Source organism: Pristiophorus japonicus, chromosome 7 (assembly GCF_044704955.1).
Source record: "Pristiophorus japonicus isolate sPriJap1 chromosome 7, sPriJap1.hap1, whole genome shotgun sequence".
In the NCBI taxonomy this organism is placed as follows: Eukaryota; Metazoa; Chordata; class Chondrichthyes; family Pristiophoridae; genus Pristiophorus; species Pristiophorus japonicus.
In genome coordinates this window covers 102,410,591-102,427,480 of record NC_091983.1, presented here as the reverse complement: position 1 = coordinate 102,427,480, position 16,890 = coordinate 102,410,591, and the positions used below count along the sequence as shown (strand labels likewise).

The 16,890-nt window shown below is 43.3% G+C and overlaps 1 protein-coding gene and 1 non-coding gene across 2 annotated transcripts in view; one reads left to right on the top strand and one right to left on the bottom strand.

Moving 5' to 3' along the window:
* LOC139266820 (low density lipoprotein receptor adapter protein 1-B-like) overlaps window positions 1–16,890 on the top strand; it is a 183,588-nt gene that overhangs the window by 60,028 nt on the left and 106,670 nt on the right. Inside the window, exon 2 of the mRNA XM_070884425.1 lies at window positions 9,224–9,366. Within this exon, the coding sequence (XP_070740526.1) occupies window positions 9,224–9,366 (143 nt within the window). The remainder of the gene's footprint in view (window positions 1–9,223; window positions 9,367–16,890) is intronic.
* Window positions 8,277–8,348, bottom strand: trnad-guc (transfer RNA aspartic acid (anticodon GUC)). The gene has a single exon. It is a non-coding gene; the product is annotated as a tRNA-Asp (tRNA).

Here is a 16,890-nt window from a genome sequence, read left to right as displayed (position 1 = left end):
AAGACTCAATAAAACCCCAGTCAGTTGGGTCGAGGTCATCCACTATGAGGCAGGTGGTTGTGAGTCAAGTGGATGAACTGGAAATGTGTAGTGTGAATGTTGAACTTTTGTTAATAAACCAACTAGTTCTTAATAGCATTGTGTTGCTATGGTTTCTTAACAAAGAACCCTTGAAGCAAATACATTACAGAAGGGGGGTCCCTCCTGAGGTAGAGCATTGCTGGACCCCCGGGTAAGCTGCCTAACAAGAATGGCAGGAAGTGACCACCAGTATCCATGATATAAGCAATATACTGTGTGCTTGGAGGTAAAACAGGAAGAAGTTTAATATCAGGTTAACCATCTAATTACCTTTCATTAATTCAGTATACTCTGAGCCTATGACACAGCTGATTCCCACATTCAGTGTTGGTCATTATACCCATTATATTATAGTATTAAGCAGTCCCTTGTATCGAGGATGACTCGCTTCCATACCAAAAAGGATGAGTTCACAGGTGTTTCAATGAGAGACCTGACATTCTAGGTCCCGAACTACATATTGAAGGGTGGAAGGTGCCCATGCGTGGATTCTTTTAATGTGGGGTGGCCGTTGCACACCAGCCACCACACTGGCTTGACGGAGCTAGGGTTAACCAAGACAACTGGAGACCAAGCTCTACTGCACGGACCTAGTGCACACACATGCTCCTACTATCCATAGGTCGCAGTGTGGGCTGCCCCCGAGATCAGGGCCCAGGAGTGTCGTGATCGGGGCCCAGGTGAGGTCTGGGCCCCGATCAAGACACTCTTGGGCCCTGATCTCTCTCCGCTCCTCTGCCCCGATCAAAAATGGAGCAGTCAATTAATGTCCTGTTCCCCATTATATACAGGATACATTAAGCACCACCAAACTTCTAGAAATGTTTTTCACTCGCATCCTTGCATGCATTCATTATGAAAGCAATCGTCCCATCTAATGTAGTTAAGTAACATGTTAATGTCGTCACACCCACTATGGGCTATATACTAACACTTGGCTATCAAATCATGGACTTGCAACAAGACTCACTTGGCAGAAGTTCTTGTGCGCAGACAGCCATCTCACACAATCCTGCTACTTGGGTAGTACCTAGATAAATTGCAAGAGTAGGTTTAAGAGCATAAAAATTACACACCATCACTGGAAGAAAACATAGGACTCACATAATCCAGTACTGATTGTAAAAGAATGGACTATTTAGAAATTGGAATAATTTCTGATTCATGTAAGTTGTGGCATTGTATAATGGAGCACGTAAAATTACATAGCTAAAGCCACGTGCCATTATCATTGTTGTTAGAAAATGGCTGTGCCACATTAGTTTCTGATTATCTAAGTGAGTGCAGCAATTTAAAAAAAAAAAAAAAAAAATTCAACAGGAGAGGTTCAGAAATGGCCTGAAAATATTAACATTCTTCAAGTAGGACTCTTGAAATCCAGTCGTATTGAGGTCTGCTAGCAACCAAGATGCCCATTTGTTCTGGGCATGAAAGTGAATCACTGCTCTGTAGGCAGAAACATTGGTATATACCATGGATGTCCAAATGATATAAGGATCTTCGTTTTAATATGCTATCTGCTTCAGCTTCATGCACCCATCATAGGCATTCCCTCGGAATTGAGGAAGACTTGCTTCCACTCCCTAAGTGAGTTCTTTGATGGCTGAACAGTCCGATACGAGAGCCACAGACCCTGTCACAGGTGGGACAGACATTAGTCAAGGGAAGGGGTCGGTGGGGCTGGTTTGCTGCGCGCTCCTTCCGCTGCCTGCGCTTGGCCTCTTCAAGCTCTTTGCGTTGAGACTCAGAGCTCAACGCCCTCCTGGATGTACTTTCTCCACCTTGGGCGGTCTTCGGCCAGGGTCTCCCAGGTGTCTGTGGTGGTGGTGCACTTTACCAGGGAGGCTTTGAGGGTGTCCTTATAACGTTTTCGCTATCCTCCTTTGGCTCGTTTACCACGAAGGAGCACCGCATAAAGCATTTGCTTAGGGAGTCTCATATCTGGTATGCAAACTATGTGGCCTGCCCAATGAAGCTGATCGAGTGTGGTCAGTGCTTCAATACTGGGGATGTTAGCCTGGTCGAGGACACTGATATTGGTGCGCCTGTCCTCCCAGGGGATTTGCAGGATCTTGCGGAGACATCGTTGGTGATATATCTCCAGCGACTTGAGGTGCCTTCTATACATCATCCATGCCTCAGATCCATACAGGAGGGCGAGTATTACTACAGTTCTATAGACCATGAGCTTGGTGGTAGATTTGAGGGCCTGGTCTTCAAACACACTTTTCCTCAGACGGCCGAAGGCTGCACTGGCACACTGGAGGCGATGTTGAATCTCCGCATCAATGTCTGCCTTTGTTGATAAGAGGCTCCCAAGATATGGGAAATGATCCACATTGTCGAGGGCCGCGCCGTGAATCTTGATGATTGGAGGGCAGTGCTGTGCGGCGGTGACAGGCTGGTGGACCTTTGTCTTACAGATGTTAAGGCACCTATCATGCGGTAACTGAGGTTAATGTGGTGTGCATGGATTTCCAAAAGGCATTTGATAAAGTGCAACATAATAGGCTTGCCAGCAAAGTCCATGGAATAAAAGGGGCAGTATGGATACGAAATTGACTAAGTGACAGGAAAGAGAGAGTAGTGTTCCCCAGGGGTCGGTATTAAGACCACTGCTTTTCTTGATCGATAATGAATTGGACTTGGGCATATAGGGCACAATGTTAAAATTTGCAGATGACACAAAACTTGAAAGTTTAGTGAACAGTGAGCAGGATAGTGATGGACTTCAAGAGGACATAGTCAGACTGGTGGAATGGGCGGACATGTCAGATTAAATTTAATGCTGAAAAGTGCAGAGAGATGCATTTTGGTAGGAAGAGTGAGGAGAGATGATATAAACTAAAGGGTACAATTCTAAAGCGGGTGCATGAACAGAAACATCTGGGGGTATATGTGCACAAATCGTTGGAGGTGGTAGGGCAGATTGAGAAAGTGGTTACAAAAGTTTACGGAATCCTGGGCTTCATAAATAGAGAAGCAAAAGCAAAATACTGCGGATGAATAAAAACATGCTGGAAATCTCAGCAAAGGCCTGAGTTTCATCCCCTTACACCCACACCTCCAATGAATTCCGAGCTTGGCACGATGCTGAGTTCTTTTTCCGCCTCCGTGCCCACTTCTTCAGCCAGGGGTCTTCCCCCTGCACAGCTGACCCTTTCTCCTGTTTTCAGAATTCTCGCTCTACCTGGACCCCTCCCTCTGGCCTCTTACCCCCTCTAGACCTTTTCATTGCAAACTGCCGACAGGACATCGGCCATCTCGATTTCTTTGCTCCCCTCACTCGCTCCAACCTACCTCCCTCTGAATTTGCAGCACTCCACTCGCTCCGATCCAACCCCAACCTTGTCATCAAACCTGCTGACAAGGGTGGCACTGTTGTTTGGCGAACTGACCTCTACCTTGCAGAGGCTGATTGCTAACTCTCTGACACCTCCTCCTACCTCCCCCTGGACCATGACCTCACTACTGAACATCAAGCCATAATTTCCCAGACCATCACTGACCTCATCTCCTCCGTTCAGTCCGCAAGTGTGACCCTGAGCTTCCAGTCGTCTGTCACTTTAATTCTCCTCTCCATTCTCACTCTGACCTGTCCGTCCTCCGTCTCCTACACTGTTCCAACAAAGCTCAACGCAAGCTTGAGGAACAGCACATCATCTTTCGTTTAGGCACTTTAAAGCCTTCTGGACTCAACATAGAGTTCACCAATATCAGAGCGAAACCGCTGCCAATTTTTGGCTCCCCCTCCCCCCCCCCCCCCCCCCCCCCCTCCTCTGCCAAGGCACAACCCTTGATTTACAATTGGACTCTCTACAACTTCAGATTGTTTGTCTGCCTGACTCGGACTTAAATTCTGACTTTCTCTTGGACTCGTTTCTAGTACATCTGATGTAGGATTTGCTGCTGGTACTCTACTTGTAACAAGACTGTCTGACTCATCAGAAATAATCGAATCATTCCAACTTTCAACTCCTTCCACATCTGTAGGTAAAATATGATCAGTGTGAACAAACCTAACCTTTCCATGATCAAACATGCTGACCAAATATGTGCGAGGCCCACATATCTTCTCTACTCCTGGTATTACCAATTCAATTTGGCCCATTATCCCTTTTTGTGTCACTAATCTCTCCTGCCTTCCACCCTATCGGAGACCTTCCCTTCTGTTCTTTCTTCCCCTCCCCCTTTCAGTGCTTGTTAAGAATCTATTTTCTCCGAACACACTCCAGTTCTGATGAAGGATCATCGACGCGAAACATTAAGTCTGCTTTCTCTTCACAGATGATGCCTGACCCGCTGAGTTTTCCAGCATTTTCTGTCTTTAGTCATCAATAGAGGTACAGGTGCAATGTCCTGAAACCAGAATTCCAAGATCTATAATTGTCCAAAAACCGGACATTTCAGCGAGCAGCTAGGAGTGAAATATCGGCGAGCTGCAATGTCCAAAACCCGGCACGGATTCTGTTTGCTCCGAGGTCCGAAATCCGGTACGGATTTTGTCCTGAGGATTCTGGGTTTCGGACTATTGATTTTCTTGTCTGAAATCCGAAAACCGTCACGGACTCGGTCCCGAGGATTCCGGCTTTCAGACGTTGTGCCTGTATGGAGTACAAAAGCAAAGAAGTTATGATGAACTGATTCGGCCTTAACTGGAGTATTGTGTCCAATTCTGGGCACTGCACATTAGGAAGGATGTGAAGGCCTTCGAGAGGGAGCAGAAAAGATTTACAAGAATGATTCCAGGGATGAGGGACTTCAGTTATGTGGATAGACTGGAGAAGCTGGGGTTACTCTCCTTCGAGCAAAGATTTGATAAAGGTGTTCAAAATCATGAGGGGTCTAGCCAGAGTAAATAGAAACTGTTCCCATTGACGGAAGGGTGAAGAACCAGAGGCCACAGATTTAAGGTGATTGGGAGAAGAACCAAAGGCGACACGAGGAAAAACTTGTTTTCGCAGCGAGTGGTTAGGACCTGGAATATACTGCCTGAAAGGGTGGTGGAGGCAGATTCAATCACTGCTTTCAAAAGGGAGTTGGAAAAGTACTTATTTGCAGGTCTACGAGGAAAGGGTGGGACTTGCTGAGGTGCTCTTGCAGAGAGCCAGCACAGGCTCAACAGGCCGAATGGCCTCCTTCTGTGCTGTAACTGTTCTATGATTCTATTGAATCCAGAACTAGAAATGAGCCCTAGAAATGGGTAGCGATCTAGTGTTTTGAATCTCCAGCTCTTTTTCTGATCAATTACACCCACTTGCAATCAGAAAACCTAGACTACTGTTTTCAGAGTTTCTTCTGATAAATTGTACTGAAAATGAAGGCTTTAAAAAGGGTACAGCACAGATTTGTAGGGATGCTGCCTGCCATGAAGAAATACAAATCTGAAGAAAGACTTGGAAAAATATTTTTTTATTTGTTGGAACAATGCAGATTGTAAGGGGAATGATTGAAGTTTAAAATTATGAAAGAATAAGGCATGATAGATAGAAGCAGATTGTTCCCAGTGCCGATACAGATTGTTGCTGGCACTGCAGTATTTTGTCTAACATTTTAATTTTCTGTCATTTTTAAAATTCTGTCTTCACAAAGATCCATATAAAAATGACCACCAATGATTTCCATTACAGTAATCTGTTTACTAGTGTTGATGCAGTCTCATTATGCAAAGTGTCAGCTAAACTCCATCTTGCCTCTGAGACAGTGCATTGTGGGTTCAAGTTCCACTGCTGAGAGTACTGATGGAGTGTCACATTATCAGAGGTGCTGGTCTTCAGATGAGATGTTAAATCGAGGCCCCATGTGCCTGCTCAAATGGATATAACAAAAAAATCTTAGGGCATTATTTAAAGACAAACGGAGTTTGCTCTGTACTGCACAACATTCCTCCGTCAGCCAACACCATTAAAAACAAACGATCTGGTCATTCATTCATTTGCTGTTTGTCGAGGCCAGCTTTCAATATCCAAGGGAGAATAGAAGTAGGGGGATCAGAGATTATAGAAGCGAGTATAGAGAATACAGTGGGAAAACTGAATGAAAATGAGAGCCCACTAAAAATAAGGTACTGAAGTGCATTATGGTGATGTGTGACTGATATGAATCTTGAAGGAAGGGAAAGTGATTTGTGGTTGAATTTTAGGTGGGATTAAAGGTACAAGATGGAGGACAATGAAGAATTCAGACCTCAGAGTTTAGAGTGGTACTTAAATAGAGAGAACAGGATTACACTGATGCATGCAATATATATATTGAAATGAACATGTGGACAATACAAATTTTATTCAAAGAATGAAGCTTAAAAGTACAAAACCTAACATTGCAGAAGTTAACAATTGACCAAACTAATTTACTGCAGCATGGACAGGTTACAATGTTGATACCATAACAGAGGCAATAAATAGGAGCTCTGTTTTGCCCATCCTCCTATTCATTTCGATCTGTATCTAGTGCAGTGTTGGCTAATGAAGAGTATGGATTTGTGGTTGATAAGGAAAAAAAGCTGAAAACTGCAGGAAGATATCAATGGACTGGTCAGGTGGCCAAAAAAATGGCAAATGGAATTCAAACCGTAGAAGCGTGAGGTAATGCATTTGGGGAGTGCTAACAAGGGAGAGGGTACAGAGGAGATTTTCGAGGATGTTGCCAGGACTGGAGAATTTTATCTGAGGAAAGATTGGATGGCCGGGGATGTTTTCTTTGGAACCGAGGAGGCTGAGGAGACACTTAATTGAGGTGTATAAAATTCTGAAGAGCCTAGATAGAGTGGATAGGAAGGACCTACTTCCCTTAGCAGAGGGGTCAATAACCAGGCAGCATAGATATAAAGTTATTGGTAGAAGAAATAGAGGGGCGTTGAGGAGAACTTTTTTCACCAGTGGATCGTAGGGATCTGGAACTCATTGCCTAAAGGATGGTAGAGGCAGATTGCATTTAAAAAGTACTTGGATGTGCACTTGAAGTGCCTTAACTTACAGGGCTACGGACCTAGAGCTGGAAAGTGGGATTAAGGTGGATAGCTTTTTCGGCTGGCACACACGTTGGGTTGAATGGCCGCTCCCTGAGTTGGAATTTTCAATGATTCTATTCTATTTATTCCCATGTTGACAGTAAATTATGTGTAACTGCAAATGCCTCTTCTGTAAAATGTACGTTATTACTGCACTATTGCAAGTTACTACAGTTACACAAGTAATTTCTGCATCACCATAAATTATTTCTACAAGGCTGAAGACCATCTCTTCCTCCAAGGTATAATTTTCCCATCATATTAGCTTGGTCTATTTCATAACAGTTAATGAAATAGTTAACCCACAGTATTATACAGATCTAAGTGATTGACCATGAGAAAAGTTGACAAGCAAAATGACAGCAGACATGAGTTGATTGAGAGAAATATTAGGGGGCTGAAATTGATGGTCCTACCACACTCGGTTTTTTCGATGCTCTCCCCTCCGTGGAAGATTGGTGAGGCCCTCACGCCGGCAGTTTGGAAGGACTGCTGGGGAGCATCTGCTGGCATGTGCCGGCGTGCAATGCCAAAAAAAAGTCCTCCTGCCCACTCCCATCCAAGCGGTCCTCCGCCCCAGCAGGACAAAAGACTGCCACGTGGGAGCAGGTCTTAGCTGGACGGTAGGTATGAAGACCTGCAAGAAAAGGTAAGTGAGATTTTTTAAACTTTTGCAGCGATTTTGTGTTAAAAGGCCCTCTGAAGGTTTTGTGATTTTTAAAAAATGTATTTTTTGAACATTTTGTTTTGTGCATTCCCCCCCTCCCTAGGCCCGACTCCAACCTCGGCGTAACTTTCTCCAGGATTCCATTTGCCGCCCAGAATCTCTCCTCCTGCCCTCTACCATCCAGAATCGGCATGTAATGCCCATTTTTGCCACCAGGCGCTTTTTTCCTCCTTTTTGGACCAAAGATACAGTCAGGATCTTAGTGGTCTGTTCGGCGGTAAATGGGCAGAACTGGCCTTTGATCAATTTCGACCCCTAGGAGTATTCTGGATGCAAAAAAATCAAGAATGATATTATAAGAACATGCATTGGAGAAGAAACAGCACTTGCACAGAAGATCCAAGAATGGTTTAGGCATGTTTCAAGCATGGAAACAGTTAAACATAGAAAATAGGTGCAGGAGTAGGCCATTCGGCCCTTCTAGCCTGCACCGAAAATTCGACATTTTGAAACAACTGCCTCCCCGTCGGGGAATTGAACCCCGGTCTCCCGCGTGACAGGCAGGGATACTCACCACTATACTAACGAGGAATACCTTTAATGGCCCTGCATACAAAGGTACATGAAACAAAAGGACGTGCTGGGTAGACAGTGTCACCAAAGGGGATACAGATGACTGACGTGGCCAGGCTAGTTTAGAACCGACAGCAATAGAGTGAATTTATCGTCCTCATCGTCGCTGCCGAGCTTACGGACGGGAATTTAGTACTAGTAGTAGCAGTAGGTCAGTTTCGTAGCACTCTTTTCTGTGAGTTAGATGATCATGAAGCCTTGCTCCAGAACTTATGCACATTATCTAGGCTCATTATTCAGTGCAGTACGAAGTGAGTGCTGTCCTTCAAATGAGAGATTAAACAGAGATCCCATCTTCTTTTTCAAGTGAACAATAAATTAATCAAAGAACAAAGAGGTCTCTTAATCTCTTGAACAACATTCTTCCCTTAACCAAAGGACCAGGGCAGTAGATAAATGGAAACACCATCACCTTCAAGCTCCCCTCCAAGTCGTACACCATCCCGGCTTAGACATCTTTTGCCATTCCTTCATTGTCGCTGAATCAAAATACTGGAACTCCTGACGTAACAGCATTGCAGGAGTACCTTCACCACAAAGACTGCAGCGGTTCAAGAAGGCCCATCACCACCTTCTGTAGGGCAACTAGGGATGGGCAATAAATGCTGGTTTAGCAAATTATGCTCCTGAGAATGAACTAAAAAAAAAAATTGCCCAATTGCTATTGTCGGGATCTTGTGTGTAGATTAGCTGCTACACGTGCCTATTTACTTCAGAGTAATTTATTATATATGAAGTATGTTGGGACATTTGAGAGATGTGACGAGAAGTCTTAATGCAACTCTTGCTTTCATAAAATAACTTTTTCTTTCTTTCTTTCTCTTACCTTCCAGAGCTGCCAGAAAACTGGACTGACACAAAAGAAACCTTACAGGAAGGGATGGTCTTTCATCTTAAATATCTTGGTGTGACTGTAGTGGACCAGCCAAAAGGAGAAGGACTGGCAGCTGCAGCAATTCGACGGATAATTACCGTGGTAACAGTTTTAATAAGTTTTGGTTAATGCTATATGCCTGCAACCTGGTAGAAATAACAGTGCTGTTATATTAGGCTCAATTTTGGCCCAGTCCATTTTTTGGCGCACTTACCGGAGATGCGCCGCTCTTCTCCGTTCAGAAGTGCGTCGAAAAATCTCCTTCCCACTTTGGCCGCTGTCCAGCCTCCTCCCTGTGGTCACGCAGCATAGCCAGTTGAGTCGGGGGTGGGGCCAGCTTCCTGCGCTGAAAACAGTGCTGGGACGTCTGCACATGCACAATAGCTCCTTGCCCCCAGCCTCTCCATGTCTTGCTGTAGCCGCTGTGTGGGACCCGATGCCGACCAAATGTTGAGTAGGGGTATGGAGTGGCAATTGCATGGACTGCTTAGTTCCATTTTGTTGGAAAATGCCTGTTTATGGACAAATTGGAAAATATATTGCTTATTAGGGAGCTGTGTGTGCATGAACAGTTTAAGTAGCATGTTTATTTCAATACCCACATTGAAAAGCTTTAACCCTACTTTGGTAAATGCATCGATTTGAAGCTTTAATCACTTTAATCTTAGAAATTGCATCAGGAAGCCACTCGGCCAGGGATGGGGGGGGCAGGCAGGCAGCAGAACTGATAGTGCTCCTGCCTGGATGATTTCTATCAGTTCTGCCCGCCCGCCCCTATTCCTGGCCGAGTGGCCTCCCGCACTGGCCGGCCCACTGCCTTCCCGGACAGAGTTTGAAGATGAAGGTAGGACTTACTTCAATTTTTTATTTCTTACTGAATTTTTATTACTTTTTGTTTGCAAGGTTTGGTGGTTTGTAAGGCTTGGTAGTTTAGGTGCAGGCAGGTCCTCTCCGCATCCCACCCCTCTCCCAGGCCGAATGGCCTCCGATGTACCTATCTGCGCCGATTTCTTTAACTGTCCACAAGGGTTTTCTGAAGTGGCCACATACACTGGCCTAAGTAGATTTGGAGTAACTATTAGCTGGCCAAAGTTGCCTAAATGGGCAGAACTGGCGTAGGTGGCTGGTAATGCCCCCTTTTATATATTCAAGAGGGAGTTAGATATGGCCCTTATGGTTAAGGGGATCAAGGGATATGGAGAGAAAGCAGGAAAGGGGTACTGAGGAAAGGATCAGCCATGATCTTATTGAATGGCGGTGCAGGCTCGAAGGGCCGAATGGCCTACTCCTGCACCTATTTTCTATGTGTCTATGTTTTGAGAAAAAAAAACTAAACTAAAAAAAATCATAACTAACTCACTTACACTGGTGCAAATTGATTGTGGAAAATGGGAATTTTTAAGTTACGCCAGAAAAATCAAGTTACTCCCCAAAAAAATGGAGCAACTCCTGGCCAAAATTGAGCTCTATAATTCTTGCGTCATTGAAGCAATTTAATAATTATAAAAATGTTGGGTGACATTGTAAAAGCAGCAGATAAATAATAACTTTTATTTATATAGCGCCTTTAACGTAGTATAACATCCCTAGGCGCTTCACAAGTGTTACAGACAAATAGATAAATTTGACACTGAGCCACAGAAGAAATTAAGACAGATGGCCAAAAGCTTGTTTAAAGAGGTAGGTTTTAAGGAACGTCTTAAAGGAGGAAAGAGAGGCATAGAGGTTTAGGAAGTTCCAGAGCTTAGAACCCAGACAGATGAAGGCACGTCCACCGACGGTTGAGCAGTTATATTGAGGGATGCTCAAGAGGCCAAAATTTGAGGATTGCAGACATCTTGTGGGGTTGTGAGGCTGAAAAAGAGTACAAAGATAGGGAGAGACAAGTCCATGGAGTAATTTGTAAACAAGGCTAAGAATTTTGAAATCGAGGCATTGTTTAATTGGGAGCCAATGTAGATCAGAAAGCACAGGGGTGATGGATGATCTTGACTTGGTGCGGGTTAGTACCCGGGCTGCTGAGTTTTGGATGACTTCAAGTTTACGTAGTGTGGAATGTGGAAGGCCGGCCAGGAGTGAGTTGAAGTAGTCAAGTCTAGAGGTAATAAAGGCATGAATGAGGGTTTCAGCAGCAGAAGAGCTGAGGCAGGGGCAGAGGCGGGCAATGTTACGGAGATGGAAAAAGACGGTTTTAGTTATGCCGCGGATATGTGGCTGGAAACTCATTTCAGGGTCAAATATGACACCTACTTTGCCAGCAGTCTTTTTCACCCTCAGATTGATGCTGGGGAGAGGGTTGGAGTCAGTGGTTAGGGAACGCAGTTTGTGGCAGGGACCAAAGATAATGGCTTCAGTCTTCCCAATATTTAATTGGAGAAAATTTCTGCTCATCCAGTACTGGATGTCGGACAAGCAATCTGACAATTTAGGTACCAAGCAAGAATCGACATAAGTGGTGGAGAGTTAGAGCTGGATGTCGTCTGCGTATATGTGGAAACTGACTCAGTGTTTAATAATTTTATTAATATTTAATAATACCACATAATAGACTAATGAATAAGGCCAGAGAATGCAGAGTCAGGGGACAAGTAACAGAATGGATAGCTAGCTGGCTTCAAGACAAGATAAAATATAATAAAGGATCAATCCTACTAATAGGGTTAGTTCACAGACCACCTAATGGTGGAAGGGAGGTGGAGGAAAAAATATGCAAACTAATTATGGAAATGATAGACTAATAATCATGGGGGATTTCAACTACACCAATATTTATTGGCCAGAAGAGGTGGGTAAAGGAGATGAGGGAAAGGAGTTCTACAATTTGTACAAGACTCCTTTCTAACCTAATATCTAAGAAACCCAACAAAGGAGGATTCGTTACTGGATCTAATAATGGTGAATGAACCAGAGCAGATAAGAGAAGTAAAAGTAGGGGAACATTTAGGCAATAGTGACTATAATATAATATGCTTTAAGGTAATAATTGAGAAGGACACAAGTATGACGAAGACCAGGGTAATAAATTGGAGGAAAGCTGATTTTGAGGGCTGCGAACTTGGGAAAATAAAATGGACAACAATATTGGCAAACAATGATGTAGAACAGCAATGGGAAACATTTAAAATGGTGTTTAACAGAGTCCAGGAAAAATATATTCCTCTTTTTAAAAAAAAAAAAAATAAGAACAAGCTAAAATCTAATGAGACACCATGGATGAATAAAGACAAAAGGGAAACATTGAGGGTAAGGAAAGAGGCAAACACTAAGTACATGGACAGCAGGGGAGAATATGAAGAGATTAGGAGAAGTGAAAAAAACAATTAGAAAGGCAAAGAGGAACTCTGAAATTAAATTATCAAGGAACATAAAACAAAATAGTAAAATATTCTACAGGCACATAAATGAAAAAAGGAAAGTCAGGATGGGAATTGAGCCATTAGGAGATGGTCAGGATGACATCACAGGCAACGACAGAGAAATGGCAGAAATATTAAATAACTACTTTGCTTCAGTATTTACCAGGGAGACAGGTCAGATGGACATGACAACGGAAGATAAGATTAGAAATGATATAACTGCATTTAAAATAGAGAAGAAATATTAAATAAGCTGATCCAACTTGGAGGATAAAACCCCTGGTCCAGATGGATTACCTCACGTGGATTTTAAAAGAATCTTGGGAAGAGATAGCCGAGACACTATTACACATATTTAATAATTTGTTAGAAAAAGGTGTAGAGCCAGAGGACTGGCAGATAGCTAAGGTAATACCTATGTTTAAGAAGGGAGATAGAACATGTCCAGGGAGCTATTGGTCAGTCAGCTTAACATCGATGGTACGAAAAATAATGGAACCCCTATTAAAGGCAAAAATAGAAGAACATCTAGAATCCAAAAATATAATAATGAATAGTCAGCACGGATTTCAAAAGGGGAAATCTTGCTTGACCAACCTCATTGAATACTTTGAAGAGGTAACTGAGAGAGATTACTGCCGTAGATGTAATTTATCTAGATTTCCAAAAGGCCTTCGATAAAGTACCACATAATACACTAATGAATAAGGTCAGAGAATGCAGTCAGGGGACAAGTAACAGAATGGAGCTGGCTTCAAGACCGAAGCAGAGAGTAGGGGTAAAGGGTAGCTATTCAGAGTGCAGAAGGTAGAAAGTGGGGTCCAACAAGGATCAGTGCTGGAATCACTGTTCACAATTTATATTAATGATTTAGACTTTGGAATCAAAAACATAATTTCTAAATTTGCGGATGACACCAATTTTTTTTTTTTTGGCGGGGTGGGGGATAGTCAATACTGAGGAGGACTGCAACAAATTACAAGACGACATTAATAAGCTTGCATAATGGGCATATAATTGACACATGAATTTCAACACAGATAAATGTAAGGTATTACATTTTGGTGAGAAAAATAGTGAGCTCTTTTTTTTTTGGAACAACTTGATTTCTCGAGTATCTTAAAAATCCCCATTTTGCACATTCAATTTGCGGCAGTGTAAGTGAGTTAGTTGGGATGTTTTTAGTTTAGTTTAGTATTTTTTCCAAAAGGGGGCGTTACCAGCTATCTACGCCCATTTTGGCCATTTAGGCCACTTTAGACAGCTAATAGTTACTCCAAACTAACTTAGGTCAGTGTATGTGGCCACTTGTGGCCGCACAGAAAACATTTGTGGAGAGTTAAGAAATCAGCGCAGGTAGGTACTAATGACGACTAAAGAATGTGAATGGGATCAAACAGCTATACAGGACATCATATGACAAACTTTGCAGTTAATTTACTATAAAACAGAAGCATTCATGGAAGCTTAAACTACAAAAATTAAAGAAGTAAAGAGACAAAACATATTTACATTTTTCAAAATATCTCAATAAAAAATAGAAGTACCTCTTGCTCGTAGTTCTTATGTAGGAAAGTATTTTCATCAACAGGGTAAAGGAAAGTCTTAAGTAAGCTCATTAAAGTTACCCTCCTCCCCCCCCCCCCCCCCCCCCCCCCGGATCAAAACTCTCCTCTTCTTCCTCCGATCAAAACTCTCTCCCACAACAACCTGTTTGTTGTCGCCTTAGCCTGGGAAGGCAGCAGGCCGGCCTGTGCGGCAGCTACTCGGCCTGGGATAGGGGCGGGACGCATTAGGTCCACGCTGCATCATCATCACCATCGTCGACGGGAGCTACTGCGCCTGCGCGAACACTCCAGTGCAAATGCGGAGAGCTGCCGGCACTGTTTTTCGCGCAGGGCCTTAGCTCTGCCCCCTAATCAACAGACCACGCTGCGCCAAGCCATGGGAGAGGCCACAGAGTGGCCAGAATCCGGAGAAATCATTTTGGTGCCGTTTTCAACCCACAAAGTTGCCGCATCTCTGGTGAGTGCGCCGAAAAAATGAGTGGACCAATTTTGAGCCCATTACTTGGAAAATCTGAATCTAAATGGGGTAGAACAGCAAAAGGATCTCTGAGTACAAAGACACAAATCACTAAAAGTAGCGACAGAGGTAAATAAGGCCATTTAAAAAAAAAAAAAAAAATAGCAAACCAAGCACTTGAGTTTATTTCTAGAGGGATAGAATTGAAAAGTAGAGTGATTATGCTAAACTTGTATCGAACTTTGATTAGACAGCACTTTGAGTACTGTGTATAATTCTGGTCGCCATATTCTAAAAAGGATATAGTGGCACTGGAGAGGGTGGAAAGATGATTTTACATGGATGATACCAGAAATGCGAGGTTATACATATCAGGACAGGATGAACAAGCTTGAAAAGAGAAGGACGAGGGATAACCTATTAGAGGTCTTTAAAATTATGAAAGGTTTTGATAAGGTAGATACCGAGACAATGTTTCCACTTGTGGGGAAGGGCAGAAATCGAGGCCATCATTACAAGATAGTCACTAAGGAATCCAATAGGGAATTCAGAAGACACTTCTTTACCCAAAGAGTGGTGAGAATGTGGAACTCGCTATCACAGGGAGTGGTTAAAGTGAATAGTTTAGATGCATTTAAAAGGGAAACTAGATAAGCATATGAGGGAGAAAAGAATAGAGGGTTATGGTGACACAGTTAGATGAGGAAAGACAGGAGGAGGCTTAAGTGCAGCATAAACGCCAGCATGGGCTGGTTGGGCTGAATGCCCTGTTTCTGTGCTGTATATCCTATGTAATTCTATATAAAAAAAAAAAGAATTTTATTCAGCGTCAGAAGCTGGCGAGCAGAGCTCAGCCCTTCTGTTGAAGTGTGATTGCTTGAGTACTGAGCAATGCAGGGATACAATATAACATAGAGCTGACCATTCAAACAGCTCTTAAATGGTATTTGTGACAAACCAGAAGCTGCAATGCAACTGTATTCTGTATAATTTTAGTACTGGCATGAGTCTAATGTGATGGCAATGAGAGACTTTAAGGCAAGTGGTCATATTATTCAGGGACCTTTTGGAATATTGGTATGCTAAAACTGTACTGACTCGAATTATTCTATTGAGTACATGGCTAACCATCAGATTTTCACGCTGACATCAGCATTTCCCACTTCTGTTTGCTGACAAAAAAACCACGCAGGATTTAAACTTGTAAAGCTGCTCCAAGGATGCCTTTGACTTTACCTAGATAAAGCTTTCCTGCAGTCATGTTCAAAGGTTAAATGTATACAGTTTGCTTTTTGTGGCCATTGGCTAATTCCCCATAGTTTAGTCAAAGCCAAATATGACAGCTCAGTACAGTACCACCTTTTGTTCTTTCACCATTATTTTTTCACTACTACTTCTTTCGTTTCTTTGCAAAAAATGTTTTTTAAAGGAAGTGTCATCCAGAAGTGACATGAATGGAACCAAGAACCACAAAGTATGCAGCCACTCCAAATGTGTGGCGCAGTTGCAGAATATTGGGAAGACCGATTCCATTGTCTTCGGTCCCCACCACAAACTTCATTCCCTAACTACCGACTCCAAACCTCTCCCTGGCCACTGTCTGAGGCTGACCCAGACCATTCACAACCTTGACATCCTATTTGACCCTGAGATGAGCTTCCAACTCTATATCCGCTCGCTCCATCATTAAGACTGCCTACTTTCACCTCCGTAACATTGCCCGTTTCCACACCTGCTGCTGAAAGCCTCATCCATGCCTTTTGTACCTCTATATTTGATACAAGACTCTCCTGGCCGGCCTTCCATCTTCCACCCTCCATGAAGTTGAGCTCATCCAAAACTCTGCTGCCGCTATCCTAACTCACACCAAGTCCCATTCACCCATCACCCCTGTGTTTGCTGACTTACATTTGCTCCTGTCTGACAACAACTCAATTTTAAAATTCTCATCCTTGTTTTCAGTTCTCTCCATGGCCACTCCCCTCCCTATCTCTGTAACCTCCTCCAGCCCTACAACCCTCGGAAATCTCTGCGCTCTTCCAATTCTGTGCTCTTCCAATTCTGGCCTCTTGTGCATCCCTGATTTTAATCGCTCCACCATTGGGGGCCATGCCTTCAGCTGCCCAGGCCCTAAGCTCTGAAATTCCCTCCCTAAACCTCTCTGCTTCTCTAAATCTCTCATCTTATTTAAGACCCTTCTTAAAACCTACTACTTTGAACAAGCTTTTGGTCACCTGTCCTAATA